This window comes from Rhipicephalus sanguineus, chromosome 1 (genome assembly GCF_013339695.2).
Source record: "Rhipicephalus sanguineus isolate Rsan-2018 chromosome 1, BIME_Rsan_1.4, whole genome shotgun sequence".
Lineage (NCBI taxonomy): Eukaryota > Metazoa > Arthropoda > Arachnida > Ixodida > Ixodidae > Rhipicephalus > Rhipicephalus sanguineus.
The window spans coordinates 247,589,750-247,614,582 of NC_051176.1; the positions used below are offsets into that span (position 1 = coordinate 247,589,750).

Consider the following 24,833-nt stretch of genomic DNA (forward strand, 5'->3'; position numbering starts at 1 on the left):
TTTGCTAGAGCACATGGGTTTTTTTATATTTTTTTAAATCTCAGCCCGAGTTAGCTGGGGCACCCGGTATATATACATATTGAGGAGCCCTTCCACCATTCCGTGAAGGTGGATGGCCACCGAAGCTGTTTAGCACACTACAAAGAGGTGACACAGAAATTCGGACCACAGTCGATCACACAACCTGCAACTAAATCCGAAATGTCTGTCCAGAGAGTCCCTATTGAATGTAGCGCATGCTCCTTTAAAAAGTTTTCTATTTGAGCAGCACGCGTCGTAGTTTGTCTGGCTTGCCGACCTGCTCTGTATTTCGTGCATGATATTGAGGGGGGCGAAGTTTGTGGGTTCGGGCCCCGCCGACGGCAAAGGTGTTCTTTCGCCCACTTTAATTAATTTCCCTTTACTCGCTACAGTACAGTTAAAAACAACAAATAATCTCCGCTACGCTTTCCTTGGCTTAACTGCCTGTCGTACTCATTAGGCTGTGCCAAGAAAGAAATGAGCCCCTAGAACAATTCCCCTTTTGTTTCGTACGATCTTGAGGGGCCATTTGAGCATGCGTCTCTTTGCCGAATTCTGCGTTTCGCGACATGCGTCGTCTTGTCTGGATTTTCGCATGCGCTTGGCCTTTCGTGCACCACCTTAATTGGTGTTTACCGCTCGTGTGTTCTCTTCATTTTTAGCGGACCAGTGGTGAGTAGTGGGGTTTAAATGTCAGTTATTTCTGTGGCGCGTACGTTTTTGCCTGCAGACCACGGACATGACCTAACTATATACAGATTCGCTGTCACGAGAGAGGGAGAGAGAGAGAGAGAGAGAGAGAGAGAGAGAAGAACACAGAGATCGGACAGGCGCGAACTATCAACAGCCTTTAACCTAGGGAGGAGAACCACCAACAACGCGACCGGCCGTGGTAGCTAAAGTGGTAGCCAAGCAGGTAAGGTGTGTCGCGCTGCTGAGCTCGAGGCGGCGGGTTGTTCCGACTCCCGGCCACGGAGGCCGCATTTCTAAGGGGGGCTAAATGAAAGAGCACCCGAGCACTTAGGTTTAGGTGCACTTTAAAGAACCCCGGATGGTCAAAAGTTAACCCGCAGCCCCCGACTACGGCATGCATCATATAACCACATAGTGGTTTTGACACGTAAAACCACACAACTGCAGTATTACGAGCAACGCATACTCACCCGACATCAGGTGCGCCGTTGGCAGCGCAGAAGCATAACACAGCAACAAGAACTTCAGCATATATATACATGGAAATCATCACGAATAAAGGTAAGGCATGCAACACGGACAAAAGAGAACATCACGCGTCAACTATCCACAGTGCGCACTGAGACCGAAAAGAAGGTAGACACAACTCGTCTGCGCATGCTCAGGAATTGGAGCACCGCCCGCCAATCAAGCGCACGTGCGGGTACTCGCGAGTGATAGCGGTTTAAACATTTCGTTTATCTATGAAAGTGAATCGAAGGCTGGCTCACGCATGCCTTTCTATACTACCGATATGCCAAGCCTCGACGATTAGACCCGTTTCTTCGTTCTAGTGTTTGTATGACGCGACGCATTCATCGAAATTTGGCGTGCATTTGTAATCGCGACAGTATAACTAAAGATTAGACGGCGAGATTCTCCGGCTAAGAATGTTTTACACATACATAATCTCCCATTTACACAGCAGCTTATCTGTCTATACGTTTAAGCCAGGCCCGTTGCCAGGAATTTTTTTCGGGGGTGGGGGGCACTTGCTGAAAGCCTTGACTATTTGAGCAAAAACACCTATTTTCATGATTTATTTTCGACAAAACACCATGTATCATCAAATTTTTTTTATGGGAGGGGGGGGGGAGCCCCCCACCCCACCCACCCCTCCCCCGCTGGCTACGGGCCTGGTTTAAGCGGCCGCACCTGAAAGGAAAATTATTATATACTACACCATTACGGCAGTCTGTAAACTGATTGCTGTGCTTTACGACACAAAGGAGGACAGACATTCGTTTCGTAAAGAAACAAATTTACAGAATGCCGTGCTGGTGATATATATATATATACAGGGTGTTTCAAGAAATGTGTCCAACCTTCTCAAAAAATCAGGAAAATGCGATATTTGCTCGGGGCTTTCAGAATTGCTTTTTCTGTAGCGGCAGGAATCTTAATGTGGTTAAGGACATCATTTAGGACAGTAATTGAGAAAGTTACATTAATTAACTTTTTAATTAGTGGAGTTCGGTGATTGTGTCAAATGGGAGAATTGAAGTTCTTCATGCGAGGAACGCATCCGCGCTTTGAGATTTCGAAAAAGCGTTCTCTATTAATTGTTGTGGCGTAACGAAATTCAACCAAATGCAACGGCTTTCAACAGCGAAAGCCATCGAATTCGGGTGAATTTCATTACATCGTAATTATTACGAGAGGCCGCTTTTTCGAAATCTCAGTGTTGGGATGGGTTTCTGGCACGAAGAGCTTCAATTCTCCCATTTGACACAATCACATAACTCTACTAATTAAAAAGTTAATTAATGTAACTTTCTTAATTACTGTCTTAAGTCATGTCTCTAACCATCTTAAGATGCCTAGCGCTACAGAAAAAGTCATTCACTCATTTTGGACGTCTTAGAAGAATATGGCAGTTGCGTTCTTCCATGTTTCTGTTTAGGTTTCGCCATTGAATTTGGTTGAATTTCATTACTTCGTAATTATTACTAGATGCGACTTTCTCGAAATCTCAAAGTTGGGTTGGTTTCCTGGCATGGAGCACTTCAATTCTCCCATTTGACACAACCACCTAACTCAACTAATTAAAAAGTTAATTAATTTAACTTTTTAATTACAGTCCCAAATAATTTCTTTAACCATCTTAAAATCCCTGCCACTACAGAAAAACCAATTCTGAAGGCAGCAATCAAATATCGCATTTTCCTAATTTTTTGATAAGGTTGGACACATTTTTTGAAACACCCTGTGTATATATATATATATATATATATATATATATATATATATATATATATATATATATATATATATATATATATATATATATATAAGTTCCTTTCAGCTGCGGCCGCTTAAACACACAGACAGATACGCCATTGTGAAAATCGGAGATTACCTGTGTATAAGATATCCTTAACCAGACAATCGCCGTCCATTCGTTACACTGTCGCGATTGCAAATTTGTAAATGCACGCCAAATTTTGATAAATTCGCATTCTTATACGAGTGTAGAAAGGGATCCCATGGTCGAGGCTCGGTATATCGACAGTATAGTGCAAGTGCACGCGTGAGCCAACCTTCGAATAACTTGCATAAAGAAGAAATCGAATGTCTAAGCAGTTATCTCGTGCGCCTGATGGACAGGTGGCGCTATACCATACCTGAGCATGCGCAGGTAAAGTTTGTGTCTACCTTCTTTTCAGACACACACAGTGCAACCTTTCATTTGATAGTCGGTGTTTGTGTTGACTTGTTCTGTTCTGCTGAGTCCATGTTTGCATGCCTGTCCTTCTTTTACGAGGAATCCCCGACCAACTAGCTCAACTTCTTGACGTTCTAAGAATTGACCGACAGAACTTCGAGAAAAGATGCTAGGAAATGCAGTGATATGCCTTGACTCACTTCACTTGATTAAGAAAGCTTTCAACGTTCCTCCTTCAGTCGACCACCCTCACTTTTCTTCTCTTTTTGCGATAACTTCGCGCGTTCTATCATAAGTAAAGCACAATGAATCACTGTTTGCTCATGCAGCCACAGAACTTCTACGATAACTTCCGTTAGGTCGATATACTCACTCCACGGCTTAGCGATACATTATTATTATTATTATCATTAATATTAACAGGTTACATCCCCATCAGGAAAATGTCTGCCTTTCGCCGCGTCCCTCAACGTGACCCCTCAGGCAGTGCGCGTTATTGTCTTAAATAAGTAAAGACTAAAAGAAAAAAAAATCATACATGCGCTAAAGTGAGAGCTGTGGAAGGAATCGAGACTTCATGTACATATTGAAAGCGATCACACTATACTCTGTTCCAGAAGTTCCGTGCAGCAGAGCCAAGGCTATACGACCCTCGAGCGCAGGTTGTTGCGAAGCGAGATGTAGTGCCCCATATACGTAGCCCGTTGTTTGTCCTCATGACTTTTGCAAGCGGTCTCGTCGGAGGATTTTTACTTGAAGGCTTCTCTGCGTGTTGTAGCTGTGATTTGTATGACGATTTTGTCGCATTTTCTGTATAAAACAATTTTTGTGGCTCCATGATACTGAAGAAAGAGTTCTTGCATGTACGTGTTATAACATGCAAATGACGTAAGAAATAACGCTGTTGTGGCTCGTATGTGTTATGTTTTTACTTATAAAGTACGAAGGAATGGCACGACACTGTCTAAACTTTTATGAGTATAGTCCGCACAGCCCGAGCGTCCACAGCGCCGCGGAGGACCCAGTCTTGGGTTGTGATTAGTCCGCGGTGGCAGATTTGGTCACTCCTTAGTCAATATGGCGGCGCCTGGTTCACCTGTGCGATATCGTGCAAGTATCTCGAAGACGCGCGCTTTTACTGTGCCGAGGAGAATATTTAACCGCTTTCACAATTACAGCTCATCTCACTGCGCAGTTGCACAGTGTCCCGAGACGCTCTTGCCGCTTTCGCTGCAGCGCTCGCCGCTAGCAGACGACAGGGCGCGGAAGGATACACTTAGATGTGCTCGCCCTCCTGATTGGCTGAGAAGGCCTGTAGCTTCCACAGTGCTGTACGGAACTTCTGGAACAGAGTATAGCTTTGCATCGCTGCATTCGCATACCGCAGCTTTCCCGTGCACACTCCCGAAAACAGTATTACAGTTCTGCGGCGCAACGTGGGAATGTTTGAATCCGTTGAATCGACCGGACACGCTTGCGCGCGTCACATCTCAGCCGGCATTCTCAGGCTGCAACGAAACACTTGCTCGTGACTGCAAACAGGTACATGCGCTGTAGATGTATAAGCATTGTCGGGTGCGTGCAATAATCTCGACGTTGTACGCGCAAAGCCGCTCCACGTACGCGCAGCAAATGAGCGATCTCAAATTGAGCGGCTGTCGGTCGCCACTTGGACAGCTCCATCATTACGCGCACAGGCCAAGACCGAATCCCTGCTGGCCCCTTCCCCAGAGAGCAAGAAGTGTTCCGGCTCACCTTGTATTCGCTTGTGGCAATAGGTCGTGTGGACGCTGCAAAGAGAACAGCAAGAAATGAGAACACGAAGAAACGGTGAAAGGGCTGGGACACTTTCCACGACATATCGCGATGTCTTTCCACACTGCCAAACTTATTTTTTTCCCCCTTGAAATATCTCTCGCTCCTTAAATAAGGTCACAATTAACATAAAGCCTGCACAAAAAAGTTCGTGAACGTTAACGATATAAGATATGCTTCTAATTATTCAGAAATTATAGATTTTGCCACCGTTATGGTCACGCCGCTGACATGCATACGTGGCGCGATCATTACCAGTTTTACCCACAAATGGGTCCGGGCGAAGAGTTCAGATAACGAGCCTAATCGATACGTGTACAACCAAATACAATGACTCTATAGAGTCCAGGTGGCTCGTCGTTGGATAACCAGTGGGCTTTGCCGTCAATGTGGTTGCCGCAAAGAGTTAACTATCCACCATTACAACGTATAAACGGAAAAATATTCGAGCTCTCGTTTCGCTGATATGAGCTATTATGAGTTATTGTATGAAACTTTATGGCTTTAACAAACAAAAGGAGTGCACCATAGAGTTTCATACAATAGCCTAGAGAGGAAACTGGCGCTGCGATCGTTGAGCCACCATGGTAATGATCATAGAGTTTCCTACAATACTTACTAGAGGGAACTCTGGCGCTAGTGTCTATGGGAGCTGCAATTAATCGCGCTTCAGCCAGCATGGGAATCATGGGTAGTACACGGATTTGTCTAAACTTCGTTCTTTCGGCTCCGTTTGGCTCCGCGTCGCCTGCGTCCGCTTTGTCGCAAAACGAAGTTCAGCAAAAATCAGCAGTTTCACTTCACCACTTTAACTTCTTTAGGCTCACCGATTCAAATCTGGTCACGAAGTTCACGACGATCCATTCTTTTATCCGAAAGAAAACCAAAACATAGCAGTAAACAAAGCCACAAGTGCGTTCGAAGTCCACAAGCACGAAGACTAGGCAAATCCGTGTACTACCCATCATTCCCATGGTGGCTGAACGATCGCAGCGCCAGAGTTCCCTCTAGGTCATTTTAGGAAACTCTATGGGAATGATGGCAAGTACAGGATTCGGATTGGATAGCGTTAGCTATAGCGAACAGTCTACGGATCTTTTTCTACAGTTTCAGTTTCGTTCTTCGCGCAGCGTGGGTAGGGGGTGCATGGCAAAGTACTCAAGCAGTGCCTTTGTTGTTCAGAGAAGATGAAGACCACTAGGTCTCTTGTTTTGCTGCGACGTTGCAGCTTTACGGGTTGTATTTGACAGTTTTAGCAAAGCGTCGTGCACTCACCGCTGCGCATAGATGTAGCGTCCCATGCCAGCGCAGAGTTCACGTTTTTTGATAAGCGCTACTTGACAAAACTGTTTCAAATCGACAGCAAAACGACGGCGAAGCTGAGTAGACGCACCGCCACGCTCCTCTGACTCGACTTCACAACAAAACGAGAGATGCGTTGGGGCTAGGCCACTTGGACAGACGCACCTGGCATCGCACGATACGTTTAGAGTTCCTCCCTCAACACAGTGCTGTTATTTCTATAATTAGATAATGCGTACTTTCGAGCGAAAAACAAGCGCGTTTGTTTTAAGTGTTGTAAAGAAAATAATTCATGATATCGTAATGCCAAATCTGGAACACAATTGCAGAGCAAATGCATACCCTGGTGGTTGAATTTGTCCAGGTTTCACTTCCATCTCACGGTCCCGAAAACGTTTTCGCAATAAGTTTTACGTAAAAAAGAATGAAGCAAGTTTTAATTGGAAATAATTTCATATCACTTTGTTTTACACTCGGCAAACAAGCGTCGCGAATCTCAATAACCTAATCCATCCGAAGCAGATCCGTAGCCTGTACTTCCTATCATTCCCATGGTGGATCAAACGCCGCTGATGGAGCCCGCAATAGCGCCAGATTTCCCTCTAGGTATTATAGTAAGAAAGTATACGGAGCACACGGCGCGGTCAGACGACATGGGTTCTTTCCGAAACTTGCCCGGGCATGCGTTCCTCCATTTATTTTATTGTTTCGAGAAGCATGCAGATATTTCTTCTTGCTAATGAAGCAACAACGAAAAGTTGGTAGCCTCGCTCCCATGCTCGCTCCCTATGACGACAAGGCCAGCTTCCGTAAGGCTGCCTTAAAACCGAATAAGGCGAGTTCCTGAAACACACTGGGGCCTTTTCTTATCCTTAAACTTTTCCCTTCCTTATGAAAGGGCGCCTATTTAAGGTTGGTTTGTGAATACGGGCCTAAGGGCACACATAGACGCTTGTTGCGCCTGGGCAGTGGAGTGGACGGCGTTGAAAGTGTTGCCTGGCGCGCGAACGGGGCGCAGCCGCGTGCCTCCGCTCTGCAGCCGGATGAGAACGCCGTTTATCCCGCGAGAGTGACCACAGCCGGAATCCCGCGGCGACATTTCTCTTCCGCGAATAACAAGACGCCCGACGATGCACGCAATCCTCGACTCCGTCTCGCGTGCGTGCTTTTCGAAAGTTCCCAAAAAAGAGGAAGCCCAGAGCCAACCGCAGAGACGCGATACGTCAGCGGCCTGCATGCACGAGTGCGCGACGGTGCTTGCACAAGGGGGCAGGCTGACGCAGCACGCGCGACATGCGCCGAAAGGACAACGACCGTGCGTATTACGTACGCTACGCATCCATCACAAGCGTGCCGTTATTATAATCGAGATGAGTGTCTGGACCTGGCCGCAACGAGCGTCATATGAATAAGCGAACAAGAAGGGCACGGGCAAACTCCGAAGCGAGTAAAAACATCAGCGGCTTCAAACGCTGGCTGGACAGAGATATAATCGGTGCTCGTTTCAAGTTATATCACTCGCGAGACTTCTTTACGGGACCGTTTCCGCGAGCCACGATCGTGGAATACATTAACACGGGCGTTTTCTGCACGCACGGCCGATGACAACGATCGGTTCGAGGGTGGTTATGTGGACGCGCTCGGCGCTTCGCGATCCGTGTCAGCTCGACGCTACTGCATACGAGCGAGACTCTAGAAATTGTTCGTGTAACAGACAGGATGACGCGGCGCGCCCCACGAAGTGCGCACGAAATCTCAAAGCGCAGGTAACAAGCGGGAGCTTCGATTCAGGTGCACGCGCCCACAGCACGGCTGCGGCGGCCGAATATTCAACGTCCCAAACTGCGATGGAAGTAATAGTGACCCACAAGAGTCGCTATACAATATACCACGCGCTCTTAGCGCAGCGCCCGAGAGATACGGCAAATTGCTCGTCTCGACAGCACAAAAGGCGAGCAATACAACCCGAGCATGACAACGGCACGCGGTGACCGTTTATCAGCTCGCGTGTATACGCCTATATGATGGTGAATCGCTATTAGATGCCGGGCATCGTGACGCCAGGGGCTCGCCTCATAATGCGAGCGGGGGCCCGAAGAGACAGCGCTCGCCGACAGAGCTGCGCCTCGCGGACGCCGCCCCCTTGAGCGCCCTCCCAAACAGGGGCGCACAAGCATGTCCCACTTTCTGAACGACCCGTAATCGCGCAGTGGTGAATCACTCGCAAAAACACTCGCACAAGACAGCGGGGCTGCGCATCAAACCGATTCGCAGAGAGAGGACAACACCGCGCATTTAAGTTACTTTTCTCTTTTCGAGGCTCCTCCGTAAGGTGCTGCAGTGCTCGAAGCTATGCGGGCGCGGCACCGGACACCGCCAGCCTTAGGTTCGCGCGCCTCCGGGATCTCGCGAGAACCACCGCCGCCGCGGTTCTTTTAGCGTCGTCAGGTGGAGAAAGTGGAAGCTCAGGAACGCGCACAAAGGGGGCGCACGCGTAATTGGAGGGGAGGACACGCGCAGACACGGGTGCCCGCCGATTCAGAGCCTGAATGTCCAACGAGACGGAATGTACAACGAGACTGAATGTCCAATGGGTCACGTGACCGGCGAGACTGAATGTCCAACGAGACGGAATGTCCACCGAGACTGAAGTCCATCGAGACTTAATGTCCAACGAGACTGAGGGTCAAACCGAGAACGGAATGTCCAACGATAAGGAATGTACAACGAGGACGGAATGTACAACCGAGCACGGAATGTCCAACGAGACTGAATGTCCAATTAGAAGATAAACGTGCCCTCGTTTGAAATTCTCAGACAACTGATTCCTTGGGTTAAGATAGCCTAACGGAAGATCGCATTTTTTGTGTGTTTTGCAAATATTGACTGTCTGGGCGTCGGGCGTCGTATTTTTGTTTCCGTATCGCTTTACTGCATTTATCAGAATTTCAAGTTTTGTTAGTTTTATTTCTATTTGTATTTTTAGTTTTCATATGTATGTTGAATATGTTACTTTATTGCTTTATTTTGTTTGTTTGCATACTTTGCTGTTCCTGTTATCTTTGTCATAAATCGGACATCACGCCCCATTAAAGGATTACGAGAGAGGGCGCTCCCTCGTCCACTCTGCGCGGTATCTATCTGCGTTTAATCCCTGAGAGTGTTACCAGCGCCACTCGTAGCTAGGCGGCGAGTGTGAAACACTATTTTGCCAGCGTCACGAGGCAGGACGAAGCCCTTGCTATGAAAGTGCGAAAGAAGAATAGTTCGAGAGACGTAGTTATTTGTTAGAAAGCCAACAGCCAATTAAGCCAAATAAAACATTTGGGACATTATTTGTTGCTTTTTTTAAACTGCGATGTAATAATTATAACCGATATTAAAAGGAATCCAAGTAGACTAAAAAACGCCCTTTCCATCGGTGGGATCCGAACCCGCAACCTTATAATTACGGCGACGATTTGCGCTTGGTAACACTCCCAGGGATCAAGCTCACGTAAATACCCACCAAAGTGGACGAGGGAGCGCCCTCCATCGTAGCTTAATTGTTAGAGCATCAGACGCGTAATGCGAAAGTTGTGGGTTCGAATCCCACCGAAAGAAAGTGTGCTTTTTCGTGCCATTTAGGTCCTTTCAATTTAGGTCATATTCGTTACACTACAGTTAAAAACATCAACAAATAACGTACCTATGCTTTCCTTGGCTTGATTATTGGCTTTCTACGAGCCCCTATAACAATTCTTCTTTCCTCTTAGAGAATGCGGGTCGAAGAAGCTAGGGAGGAAATTTTCCTTTAAAATAAATTCTGGGGTTTTGCGCGCGAGATCCACGAAATGATTATAAAGCATGCTGAGTGTGGGATATCAGTTTTAATTTTGACTACCTTGATGGAAACATGTCATGGCATTTCGGCTACAAGAGAACTGCAGGCCGGTCTAGGAAAGACCATGCCGTTAAAGAGGTGGTGTCACCAAATTTTGAGGCTATAAAAAGCCTGCTGTAGGCTTTCTATGTAAGCAGGACGCTCAGCACGAAGTATTGCACGCAGCAAACGTTTAGAATATATTTTAATTCACTTCCAAAGTCTGTATAAATGCTCATTCTCGCGATCGAGACCCATCGCTAGCGCGACTGACATCGACGTCACTGTGTAGGAAGCGTAACGAAAGTTTCAGTGACGTCCCACCACAGTACAGTGACGTGCAATGAGCGGTGACCTACAGCTCCGCTGCACCGGGCCAGTCAAGAGAGCATCTAGCCATCCGCTGCGAACTGCTCTTTTTTTGCTGAGCTTATTGCCGAAGTAGCCAATCTTGCTCGCGTTTTGCAAAGTGCTTCGCGTAAAAAATTTTTCATTACAACACATAGCATACAGGTAATCGTTGGCGACAATAAAACCGTTTTTATGATGTTTAAAATCATTTGAGGACTTTTCAGAACAGGCCTGAACTCGAGCTTTTCTATTACTCTTCCAATGATGTCGATATTAGTGCTGTGAAACTCAAGTGAAAAAAAAAAACTGGGTCGGGAACAGACTTGTACGCATTACAGTGAAAGAGCGTCAGCGATTACAATTACTTTTTAAAAAAACTAACGGATTACGAAGAAAAACTGAAAGCTAATCGATTAGTCAACAAGGTGAGGTACTGGGCTATTTGGTTTTGCATATTTGTTAAACTGTACTAAAGTTACAGGTACATATTTTTAGGGAGGGCGCACATAACAAAGGCATGAACAGCGCAAACTTTCAACTCGATTTGTTGAAAAGGCATCAAGTTATATGAACATGAGCAAACGGGTGCAAAAGGGAGTCCTTTAAATATTTTTTTCTGATTTTTAAATACTTCTTTGTGCGTCTTGTGTCCTTATTTTATTCCCTCGTGTCTTTGTGCTTTCTCTCGCTCTCTCTCTCTCCATATATATTATATATATATATATATATATTATATATATATATATATATATATATATATATATATATTCCTGCCATTTTGAACAAGACTGGGTACGAGCAGTATTACGCGCCGTGCGTAATACGCAGTCTCAGCGCCACGTCCTATCACAACGAAACGAATTTTCGCGCACGTCGCAAATGTTAGGGCACTTTCGGAAAATTTTCACAGCAAATATTGGGATGTGTGGAATGAAAACGGGAAAGCGAAATTTGTGAGCGGGCGGAATGTCCAACGAGACGGAATGTCCAACCGAGACTGAATGTCCAACGAGACTGTATGTCCAACGAGACTGAATGTCCAACCGAGACGGAATGTCCAACGAGACGAAATGTCCAACGAGACTGAATGTCCACTATTGGACATTCAGTCTCGTTGTACATTCCGTCTCGTTGGACATTCAGGCCGCAAGCGGTGCCCGCCGAGCTGCAGCTGGAATCGCCGCCGCGCCCGTCGGCGACACGATGCGGGGAACGCCGGAGAGAACGCACTAAAGATAGCCCGGATGACCGCTTTTTCTCCGGCCGCTCCACAGAGCCGAGGGCGACGCGTAGGCCGCGGGGAGTGGAAAACTACGTCGACCGCCCGGCGCTTTCGAGAGGCAAACCGAGGAACCAACACGTGACTTTACATTCTCGAAACGAAAATCTGTTTTCCGTGAACACCTACAAACTAAACAGTTTGACATGCACGCAGGTGTGACGCCACGCCATCAAAGATGAGCGCTCGATCGTCGCCCGCAGCCGAAAAGTCAAATGTTGTTCTAGTGTTTTTCGTCCATCTGAAGTGAAATTCTGACGAAGGGCACGTAATGGGTGACAGGCAGCCGGTTGTGGCTATCGTAATTTCCTATAACACCGCCATCCAATGGTTTACTGAAGTTTGTCGTGATGGACGTGAGTAACGTATGCAGTCATGTTAGTTCACGTATACTACATGGTTAATTGCGATCACCTTAATGCAGTTGCTTTTACTTTAGTTAGGTTTATCACATTGTGCATTATGTAAACAGTTTCCTTCATCCGCTGGCCCATCCTTTACAGTATAAAATCAATCGAGCGCAAATATGGCCCATTCACACAGGCACACACCCAGGCATCTAAGCTTCAACCCCCCCACACACACACATACTACCGACCGCCGTTCAGGTTCGCGGGATCGAATCCCGGCCGCGGCGGCTGCATTTTCGATGGAGGCGAAAATGTTTGAGGCCCGTGTACCTAGATTTAGGTGCACGTTAAAGAACCCCAGGTGGTCGAAATTTCCGGAGCCCTCACTACGGCGTCTCTCATAATCATATCGTGGTTTTGGGACGTTAAACCCCAGGTATTATATTATTATTACCACCGTTCAGGTGTCGGAAAATGCATAGCTAGCAGCTCTATCCTGCATTGTCCTTGTGTCTCGTTACGTTTGTGCTGTTTTACCTATGAACTATAGCTAACAGACAAAGTGCGGTTACCAGTAATCTCGCAATTCTTTATGATTTAAAAAAAAACAACGTCAAACAAACAAATTACTGCTATACCATACTACTTCCCCGGTGCGGCGGAAAATCGAACCGACCAATGCGCTGCTGCCGAACGCCCTGCACATTGGGATGACCAATGGAAAGCATGCGAAGCGTACACAAGCCAGAGTGTGTGCACGCATGCTTTCCCGCATAGCTAATAAGACTTACAGCAGAGCATTGTTCAGGGATCGCACAGTAAGAAGCGCGTAAGTAGCTAGCCAGACATATAGTAGATCCTCTCGCGAGCTCTTGTCGAATGAAGGACGCGGCATAAACGCTCACAGGTATTCACGTAATTAAAAAAAAACAAAAACAGAAACGTTAGGTTCCAACGAGCTGTCTTATACTCCGTCGGCATGGATATAACCTCAAGGTCACTCCTCTCTCGAGAGGACGGCAGATGGAATAAGCATTTCTGAAGGGAGGCAGACCAAAACGCGCACCGCCTTAAAGAAACGAAAAAAAAAAACGCGCAGACAAAATTCCAGCTACACGAATCCGCGTGCAAACGCCATCAAGCTTCCATGGCTTGTACAGAAAGGCAGCGCGCGTATATAACATTCGTAAGCGAGCGCCAATTTCCTCGCAAAGGAAAAAAAAGAAAAAAAGGCAGCACTCAATTTTGCGAGGCTCACGCAACTCGCCGTCGATGATGGATCGGTGACAGCTCCGCGGCGCGCGCTGCTTGGGCCCTTGACAGACATGACAGCGCGCCGCGAATAACGCCCTGGCCTGACATACGCGTTCAAAGGAGTCACTCGGCCAGAGAAACGGCGCCGATCGGTTGTGTCGTGTATACTTTCGCCGCGCCGTTCTCTGCATAGGTTGTTGGCACGCAAAGTTTAACCGCCGTCGAATCTTTTTCGCAAAAGAAAATGACAAGGAATGAAGATGGCACGCGCAGCAAGGCAGCGCAGTTGCCGGACACGCAACGCGGTGCGCGGTCGGCGCCTGTCAGACACAGTCTCCGAGAAGATAGATCGACACCGCATATCGGCGAGAAAACGAGGCGAAAGTGATCGTCAAGCGCGCAGGCATGCTAGCTGTTTAATGAATAAGTGACTTCGGCGAACGCACAACGAGACCGCCGAAAGCTGCGGGCATCGAAAACGACGTGTGATGGCGCAAGGTGAACACACCGGAGCCCAGGGCCTTTCTCCGGTCTTGGCTAGGCGGCCGACGTGTTCCGCGGCTGAACAACGAGGGGGAACAGCGAGGTCACGCTGCGGCATCATAATAATGGCCGCGGGAATCGGACGGCAGTCGTGGGGCGTCGTCGTGACAGGGGGTGCGCGCCCGCCCGCCCGCCGGCGTCCCGTCATCCGCGAGGCAGGCCAGCGGTCGGCGCACCGCGTCATGTAATCACGGACGCCGCCGCGTCCGATCAGATTACCCAGCTCCGCGCGTCCCGATGCTGCCGCTGACCCCAGACAGCGGCTCCGACCATCTCCGGGCGCCCGCGGTGCTGCCGAGGAACGGTGGACGGTCGGCCACCGCAGTTCATGAGATAAAAGCACGCGGCTGCATGGCCTACATACGCGGGTGCTTCGCAGCGGCCCATTCCGGGCGCCACAGCTGATCGATTCTCAATACACGAGGAGATCTCGAAGAGCATTGTGTCGAACGCGCGAGCGGCGCGCACCACTGCACCGCCGAGAACAACCGCTAACATAGGACGCCGGCCGCTATCCAAGGTGTAGGGAAGGTGGCGAGCACAGAGCCGTGGATGAGAAAGTGGCTCCGAGTCAAGTGACGCCTCGCAATTGAACCTCGAAGACGCACGTAAATGGCTAGATCGGATCGCTTCAGGCTACGCGCAAATATCATCAAGTGTGCTCGCGCACATGATGACATATGTATATGTGATATGTCGAGTCAGCACATCACTGTGTAGTTTTGTCTTTGAACAGAGGTGCCGTTTCCTTGGATCCTGGCACGTGCCTGCTGTGCCAGCCCCTACGCCTCTGCACCTCATTAAACGCCAGCCTTCGGGTGCTCATACTGATCGACATTGCCCAGCAGATTTTGTTCAGTGATCCCGTATACCTCAGGCGCCACAGTTGTTCGTATATACCTCGGCAACTTTGCGTGACTTGGACATTTGTTTCTCCCAGTGACCTCCATGTTCCGCGGACGCAGACCCAAGGCCCCGCGCGCTCTCAGTGCGGGCACAACTTCATTTCTTTCCGGAGTCGGGGACCACCTATAAGGTATACTAAAGAACATGTCACATTAATTGAAGGGAGAAAACAAACAAAGAAAGAGAAAAATTGAGCAGCGCTCTATTTCATCGCTCGACCAAGCCTTCGGGGCACCATTAAAATTGCAAGAGGAAAAAAGAAAAGTTAACAACGTACCGCCCCCTTGCCCGCCCTTTGTTTTTGTTACCTGGCCGAACAAACGTTTCGGCGAGGCTTGCATAATCGCCATCTGTCCAATGTGAAATGACGCGCGGAGTGTAGCGGGGACCTTGGCGCCGGCCGAAGTGGGCTAATGGTGGAGCCGCGCCACGTAGCTCGATGCGGTGTGCGCCGATTGGCGACGCAGGCCCGCAGCCCGCGAGGGGAGGGAGGCGCGACCCTGCCCGCTACTGCGACCGGCGCGAGTCGAAGACGCAAGGGAAGGACGCGTTCGGGACGCAGGACGAGCGCGGATTAAGGCGAGCGCCGCTGAGGGGCTGCGACCTTTGTCTGACTGACCTTGATAGCTTCTCGATCGCGCATCCATTATACGCATGCTATATATCGCATGGTCCCGAAGAAGCGGAGGCCACGCCACCCGTCAAGGACCGCCGCGCTAGTGGAGGCGAGGGGGTGGGGGGGGGCGCACGGTAGCCGCGGAACACCCCCCGTCGCGAGAAGACGTTCGATCCCCGGTGCACCCATTACATTAGAATATCAAATGTGAGAGACGGGTTTGACCGACAAGCGCCCGTGCTGCGTCCACGTTCGTCGTCGTCGTCCTGCAGCCTCGCCGTGCATCAACCGCGTCCGAGACAAGCGACCGGCGGCGCGCACTTCCTGCCGCGCTCACCGGACGACACGAGCTGCGTGACTGCCGGCCATACACGGGACAACAAAAGGACGCCACAGACGGACTCAAGGGCGAGGACAACGAGGCGCTGTTAATTCGGCGCTGGGGACGAAGCCCACCATCCTGCGCGCATCTCGCGTGTCCGGCGCATCGTCGACCACTGGGCAGCCCAACTGTGCTTATGGCAACGACGAGAAAGGAGCGAGTGCCGCGGCGTCTGAAAAACAGCATTTCCCTTTTTCTAATACGAAGGCGTTGTATCGCGTACAAAGATCGAACTATTTGTATTTTATATACGTAGGTAAATAAAACCTTTCGACTACGCGGACGTAAACGGACTCAGAACAGCGATCTGCACGCGCATAACTCGCAGCGCCTGGTTCAGCGTATGCGGCGTTCTAGTAAGCATCTACGCCGAAATCGTCGCCGTGGCCGAAAAAACTGAGGGTATACCTAAGCAATTCTCTGCAAATGCGACAGCATTACTTCATAAACATGTCGGCCAGTTTACTGCCAACGAAGTACGAGACCATCGCAGGGAAACGTGCAAAGCGAACTGCTTCAGAAGAAACAACGTTCACCACCGAGGTCCCCGAAAGGCAGAGCGAGCGGCTGCGGAACAAGTACGGCGAGCTGCAGCGTCATCCAGTGAATAGACCGCCAGGCAGAGCCCAACCACGGCACAGCCTAAATATGACGTGTGCGCCGTTTTATCGCCACGGTTTTTTGATGACTGCTGGGCCACACAATGAGTTAATTATATATAACGCTAAGATATATGTGGGGATACTTCTCGGCAGGGGCGTAGGCAGAAAACTTTTTCCAGGTGGGGGGGGGGGGGGGGGGGGGGCACCTTCTTGATCTGAATTGGGGGCCGGGCTGGCAGATGTGGTCAAGTGTCATTTCTTTTTTTTTTTCGTGGGGGGGGGGGGGACGGGCCCGGTGTGTCACCCCCTGACTACGCCACTGCTTCTCGTCCTGCATGCAAGGCGCGTTCGACCAGATAAAGTAACAACGGCGCGCGTCCGTTGGTCCGGTGACGGCAGCGGGTATCTATCGGCGGGACGACGCAACTTAAAAACAGGCAATGCTTTCTGCACCGTTGTTATAGCAACCGACGTAGCATAAGCGGCAACGCAGGCGTCCGGCGCATGCTGTCGCGAAAAACGCGGTATGCGTTTCGAACTGTAGCTACTGGCGTGCCATAGCCGCGTTCGCAGACTGCGAAATTCAGATTTCCCGCGGAGCGCCTGTTGCTACGTGAACGAGTTTTTGTCTTGAAGCTGCGTCATCCCGCCGATAGGTATCCGCTGCCATCAGCGGACCGATGGGCACGCGGCGTTGTTACTTTATCTGGTCGATCGCTTCTCGCGAGTGTCCTCACCTAAAGAGTATATATCTTACACCGTGGTGCGGTGATAAAAACAGCTTCAATACCATGACACTTCGAATAGATATGAACCGTCATATATGGTTGAGGGAAACAAAATAAAAGAGGGAAGTATGAACCAGAGCCACGAGAACCGAAAGTAAAGAATATCGAGGAACAGAGTCAGCATGACACAGTTTGCAGCGCCGGCAAAACGGCTAAACCGTTGCGATGTAGTAGCGACGTAAAATGGAAAGAATCAAGGAAATAGGTGGCTTCAACGGGCCACTCCTTCACAAGGTACACGTTTCGCATACCTGTTTTGAAAAGTTCATTTTGTTAACTGGTCTAAAGCGCTCAAAACGAGGACGAAGAAGGACAACACGGGCGCTCATGCACGCTGCGCCCTCCTCTTTGGTTCGTCATTTATAAACCAGTTAATGCGCTATAATAACAAAGCTCAACATCGACCATCGTGCCTTTTTAAATGGAGAAAAAAAAAAAAAAAACGAGAAAACGCACGGCTACGACACAACGAAGTGCCCGCGCCTGTCCCCGTGACGTCATAGATTTCGTCATCTGTCAGACAACGCAAGGCAGGTGACTGCTTAAGAATGCACATATATATAGGCTATTTTACGAACGGGTATCGGTGCTGCCATATTGCGCAGTTAACGTTGCCGTTTTGTATCATTAATAAATAACCGAACAGTGCTATACGGTGGACGTGTACGCATGAATACGGTTGGGTTGGTGCATTCGATGTTTCACAATCTTATCAATTCGCGTCGCGATATACAAAAATAAGAAAACATTCGTTCAACGGCCCAAGGTGGAAAATCGTCTATGTATGATCGCACCCCATTCAAGTGCATACGAGACGACATTTTCGGACTTGACCCGCGGAAAACGGGGGCGTCAGAATACCGTGACGTCAGAGCGACGTCTTGGGCGACTTGCTTTTGGTATACGCGACATTAAACGGAAAAGGAAGTGTGGCCTTCATTTCCTCCACCGACAAGCGGTCCAGCTGGGAAAATAAATAAGCAGGAAGAGCTTTGACGTCTCCGGCTACAACCGTGTCGCGAAGCTCACGCGTTCCTGCAGCGCGCGCTGCCTCCACCAGGCGTGCGTGCACTGAAGCCGAGGCACGCGAGGCGCGGTCTGCGTGCGCAGCGTAGCTTGTTCTGGCGTGCTGGGCGCTCACGCACTGATATCCGAAGGAACTTCACCTGGCTCAATCAAATAACTTCCCGAACGACACGAAGAAAACAAACGCGCAATGAACAGCAAATTACAATGAACCTGCGCAAGGGCGGAATGGGGACGATGTGCTCATTCATACACGACTGATTTCGCTATAGGACGGAAGATAACGCATCTGAAGCAAAGTCAGTTGGGCGTCCGTAGACGGTTGATTCACGTTTTACAAGTGTAAGTGAGTAAATATCGCATTTCCTTTATTTTTTAAAGGATTTTCGGACATTTCTCGAAACGTCCTGTGTACCATACAAAATCCCACCATCCCCGTGCCACGGAACGCAGGCGCATACAAAACTCGCACGCAAGCTTGGAGGACTGGAGTGACATGACAAAACGCCGTCTGTCAACTGAAAGGTCGTGTATCAGTGGGGGAGCGTGCTCAAGCAAAAGTAACAACGACCCGTCAATCACGAGCACGCGTGAAACTAGTGAATGGTAACAGCTTATCTTTTGCGTTGGCTTAACCGTTATCTTTCGCGAGTCCCACGTGCCTTCGCCATCACTGACGGATCGGCGCATCCTTCGCTTGAGCTATACTCATTAACCCTTTCGGCCCTGGCGTCCTGTAATAAGGACACTAAGATTGCTATCAATTGTGGCATAAATTACTAAAAAATTAAAAAAATGTGTCTGTGGGATCCTCAATACACCTGTGCAAACATAGGTAGTGGTTTTTCCATCATCGTCTTCCCCGGAAGTCTGCAATGCTGAAAACAAGACGGCGGAAGGTGAAAAAGACGACAAACGCCGCAACCAAATATTTCATGACATTTTACTGAATAACTATTTCCTCTGTAGCTATCGTAATTTTCTGTGTTGTTTCAAAAGTGCTTGACGGCTTATTTACAAAGGGGTCCGTCCCTAACATTTCCGCTTTGGCCGCTGCAATGAAAAATCTTCATGTCCTAAATATAGGACACCAGGGCTTAGTGGTTGTGAGATCGTTGAATGCATTGCATGATGACCCGGAGCCGTAGCGCTTGTGTCTGCTTCCAATTTCTTGTTATCCTCCTTGGGAAATCAGCCTGCATTTCTTGCTAACTTGCAAGAAGGTCCCAACAGCGAGATTGTACATAATTGATCTGAATACGTTTGCTGCAGTGTAAGAATGGTGCATGAGAGGGCTTGAAGATAATGAGGATGAATTGCAGTTCCATCAGCTTACCCATGCAGGTACGGGCGACAATAATTGCGGCGCACCAAAGGAGGATTCGGCAACTTATTATGATGTTAGATCTTACAAGGCATCCAATAATTAAATAATGGCCATTCAAGTTCATTGAAGAGCACTGTGTCACGAGTGCAAAAATTTGCTTTGTGACCTTTGAGACGCAGTAACTAATATATGGTTGCAGGCATGCTAGCTTCACAACAATTTCAGGTGTAAACAAAGTAAAATAAATAGCTATATCGAAATTCACCATATTTCCCTTCACACCCACTAAGCCCTGGTGTCCTATATATAGGACAAAGTGCTATATTTCTCATACACTGATGGGATGCTCAGAAAAGATTATTTTCGTGCTCTTGAGGCAATAAAAAAGCAATCTCAACTAGAAAAAAAATTGCGTGACCTTCCACTCGACAGTCGGCGTACGTTGAATCCTGTCCGTGCTCATTGGCCGTCTTTTTTGCGCTGCATATTCCACATACCCCTTTTCACCGGATACACAACCAACGAGCCCAGCCAGCGGTTTTGAAGTATTGTCCTCCATTCTTGGTGCGTGTTTTGCACACTTGTATTTTCGTTCAGAAATAACTTCTGGTGTTTTACCTGTACAAAAACCACGATATTATTACAAAGCACGGCGCGGTGGGGGATTCCTAAATTAATATTGAAAACCTGGGGCGCTTTAACATGAACCGAAACCTAAGCACACGGGTGTTCTTTCATTTCGCCCCCATCTAAATGCGGCCGCCGCGGCCGGGAACCGATCTCAACCTCATGCGACACCATATTCCTGCTAAGCTACCGCGGTGGGTTTAAAGAAAGATGTCAAAGCACGTATACAGATGCGGTTGTCCAATAGCCATCGCTCACAGTCACCGGCGCTTCGCGATAATTCACTCCCTGAGCATGTCGTTGACGAAGAGGGAAAAGGGAGTAGCCGTGGGGCTTCCCGCGAGGCCCACGAGGCGAGAGCCCGCGCGCGGCTTCCGCCCACTCGGTCGGGCTCGCGCCGCAAGCTGGAAAGTGGACAGAATCGCGGTCACGCACACACGCCGCGGGGCCTCCTTCCGCGTGTCGTGCAGTGACAGGGCGGACGACGACGCGACATCGCAACGAGTTCGATAAGGCCAGGGAATGCGGAGTGAAATTATACTACAGTGGTGTGAGTCCGGTTTACCGACTGCCTCTAACCGATAAACTTAATCTGTTCACGTGAGTTGACTTTCAAGCGCAGCGTCTAAAACGCGGGACGAAATCTAATACGACCGCTCTGATCCGTTGTGCTTGGAACAGGCTGTACAATTCGTTAGGTGACACCATTTCTAGTGGAACCGCATCAACTGCACTGCTATAGAGAGGAAAAGAACGAAAGAAAGTCGCGGGTTCGACACCGGCCACTTTGCGTCGAAATGAAGTGACGAAAAAAACAAAACAAGAAAATCTCCTGTATACCGAGACTTTGGTGCACCCTGATGGTCAAAATATCGGCACATAACCTATCCGCTAAAGGGGGCTTCATATCCAAGGGCCGGTTGACACGCACATTTTACCCGTGGATAAGAATTTATATACGCGTGATAAAAAAAAAGGGCACTAAAAAGATAGAAATCGATTAAACGAAAAGGCTAAAGTAAACTTGAGCGAGTTCTGCGATGTGAGAATGGGATGTAGTACGAAATGTCATCGTCCTTGAACAATTTCCTCGGGTGGCATGACAATGCAAAGGCGATGTAGCGAGCGAACGACGCTGTAATTCCATGCCGCGCTCACGGTGCACTGAAATTTCCTCGGAGCGATGTCGCCCACAATTCTAGAGTGCGGTGTCATGCTGGGAAAAAAAATCCTAGCATGACACCAACGCACGATGACTGCCGCCGTTTGTGCGATTAGCATTAGCACGCCGCATAAGCCTTAGATTAGCGTTAGCAAACCAATGTATACCGCATAATACACTTTAGTTACATTTTGAAGTTGGTTAAGCAGGTCAGTATTGTTGATCGCCTGAATATACCCACGCGCCACAGCGCCAACAAAAGACCACAGCGTGCGTGCAACATCAGACGTCACACAGAAAGCTTCTTTAAACGCTGCCTGCAGCCTGCAGTTTTGCCACAGTGGCATCGCAGAATTAGGGCTCGACAGATCCGACGACGCAATCGCATGGTTGTCTATTTCAGGCATAAAACTTTAAAATTTTCATCGTTAGCTAGAAGAGCGGCCGTTCTCGCTTTTATCAGTCGGGACCTGCGAAGTGCGCTCGCATCAACTAAAGAGCGTCGTACAATTAGATAAGACAACATTGGCACACAGAAAAGTGCACGAAGTATATAAATGCCATTAAAAAGCTTTCAGCGCAAGCGCCGCTCAGTTGTCAATTGATAACTCAACAGCGCGGCAACGTGCTGTCACTCGCGAGACGCCCCCTTTCAAAAAAGCGCGGTCACCTTAATTGCGACGTCAAATCACTTCAATCAACCATCCGGCGCAAATCGACAAAATGTCGGACGAACAGCACCGTTGTGCTCGGCGCCATTGCTTTTACTTTTGCGAAGCGCCCCACCTCCGCCGGTCAGCATAAGAGGTTCGCCATCCGGAAGCGCCCTGAGGCACCGGTATACAGGTTGCGCGCCGAGTTCCTGGAACTGCAGCTTTGGGAACCGAGGCTTCGGGGCAGCACCCTGCAGAGAGGGATGCCCTGCAGTGTGGCCCCCCTCTCTGTCGCCGTGACACGCGGAAGGCGCGTCTCCGACGGCAGCCGGTGAAATTCGTCATTAACGGAGACCGGTCCGAATCTGGAGCACTCGCAGAGCCGCGGGCACGAGATTCTCGGAGAGATCGAACGGCATCACAAGTGGCTCCTGGGCACCGCGCCCGAGCACGGTGAGATGTCCGGCGGATGCGCACTCCGGTGTGAAATATACAACCTAAGAAGACGACGAACGATCTTCAGCCCGTGAAAACATAACACGCTTGTCAAAGCGACGTGGCTCGAATACAGAGTCCAGCAGCTTATTCATTCGCTCCTCGGTGACGGGAAGTTTGGCATCGAACTGCCAAGCACATTGCGTTCGTATTAAGTCGTAGCCTATATGGGGCATTCATAGAGATAACTATTTCGTCGAAAACGCCGCGCAGCGGATGACAGCTTCAGCCTTCGACGTCGCCGGCAATCTCGCGTAATACCTCCCCGCGGATGTTGGCATAAGAAGGGAGGGGGGGGGGGGACTTCACGCGACACAGGGGAGCTCCTCCTCCTCCTCCTCCTCCTCGAGCACCGCTGAAACGGTGCTCTGCTGCGGCCCGGTCAACGTGGAACCATCTCGGCGGCTCGGTGCCGTCTGGCGCGCGGGACGCGCCGTAGACAGCGGGCGGACAGACAGGCTCGCACGAGGCAGCGATGAAGGAAAGAAATAATAATAAGGAAGAAAAAGAAAACGCCACAGTGCAGCGCGGCTGCGTATAGTGACCGCATTTCAGCGGCTGAGTGTAATGGAGACCACAGGAGGAATCGCTGCAGCCAAGGCAAGCAGACGCCGTCGCTTCCCCCATCGGCCCCTTCTTCGCCGGGGAGTCCCTAGGTCGTCAGCTGTGCGGTCAACCGCAGCCCCACGCACACATGGCCCGCTCCTGCTGCCCGCGTGGACAACGAGGCGCCCATCGAGGAAAGAGCGCCGACACCGCGAATCGAGAGGCTGACCATATCCTCTTCGGCCACGCCACTCGGTCAGGGATATGTCGCGATACCTGTTCAGCATACTTCAACGATAATGTATCCTTCAGCTCGCGATGATAAAGTGTAAGGTGTACCTTCCGTCTCGGCGATAAAATCATCTGCTACGCATATGTCTGCCATGAACGCAGCGAGTGGCAAAAGCTGACCACACATCGAGCGAGAATTGAACTCACGGCCTGGATTCTCGAATGAAACGGAACATTGGCGAGTTAGTGTGGATTCATGAAAAAAAAAATGTAATAAAAAAATCACGCAGTAGGCCTGTAAGGACTCCATTCGCTGGATTCAGTTGCTTTCTTGTCCACCATTCGCGGCCGGTCGACTCCAGTTGTATCGAAAAAGCGCATACGGAAATACTATTGACCGAACGCTAAAGAAAGTACGTATATAGCATTAGGGTAATGAGCTGCAGAAGCTGCCCGCACCTCTCTTCAACATACTGCTCTCGCATACTCCCCTCCACAACCAGCCTTAAAGGGAAATCGCAAAACGGGGCAGAAAGGCACAGTGTGACGATCACGCATTCTGTTCAGATTGCGACCTGACGCCTTTTTCTAAAAGAAATTTCTCCCTGCAAATTCGGGCAGAATGGTGACACGGTTCAACCGTGTTCGATTTAACGTAACCCGATCCGTCGCGGCGAAGTGAAATTCCGAAAACGCGAACGGCCAAATCTCCACCATGCACCTGGAACAGCGCCAGCCGGCGTGAGACGAAAGCAAGCGCCAATGCGTCGACCGCGTCTCCGTTATCCTCTCCGCGGCCTCAAAATTGATGTTGTCGGCCTCCCTCAACGAGGAGCGAAAACAAAGAATATAAAGAAAGAGCAAGCGAAACGACGGAGGTATAGAAGCAATGAACCGACACAGGCGCACAACGACCGCCTGAAAGAAGAGAAAAAGAGATCGAGAAGGGGAAAAAAAGAAAGACGAATAAACGGAAAGAATCCTCGCCGCAGAAGGGCGCTCAACTGCCCATTCTGCAGATGCAGGCCGAACATTCCGCGCGCGCGCGGCTTTCTGCAAGCAGCGGGTTAGGGTTTTGCACAATCGCAGCGCATGTATATAGCTTAACGACCGCTATATACTACGTCACGAGGCGCTCAGATTCGCGCATATGCAGTCAAATCTATACGATCGCGGCGCAACAGCGTACATATGTACACGGCAAACTCAGCATTAGCACCACGGGCTTTAATAACGCAACAGTATATCGTTTGCTGACGTGTGTGCACGCCCATTGCGTGAGCGAAAACCCTGAGAGC

At 49.3% G+C, this 24,833-nt stretch overlaps 1 protein-coding gene across 1 annotated transcript in view; it reads right to left on the minus strand.

The window, feature by feature from the left end:
• The window catches only part of LOC119376496 (protein spire homolog 1), a 202,430-nt gene that overhangs the window by 123,838 nt on the left and 53,759 nt on the right, over positions 1–24,833 (minus strand). The window contains exon 2 of the mRNA XM_037646304.2: positions 5,174–5,208. Within this exon, the coding sequence (XP_037502232.1) occupies positions 5,174–5,208 (35 nt within the window). The remainder of the gene's footprint in view (positions 1–5,173; positions 5,209–24,833) is intronic.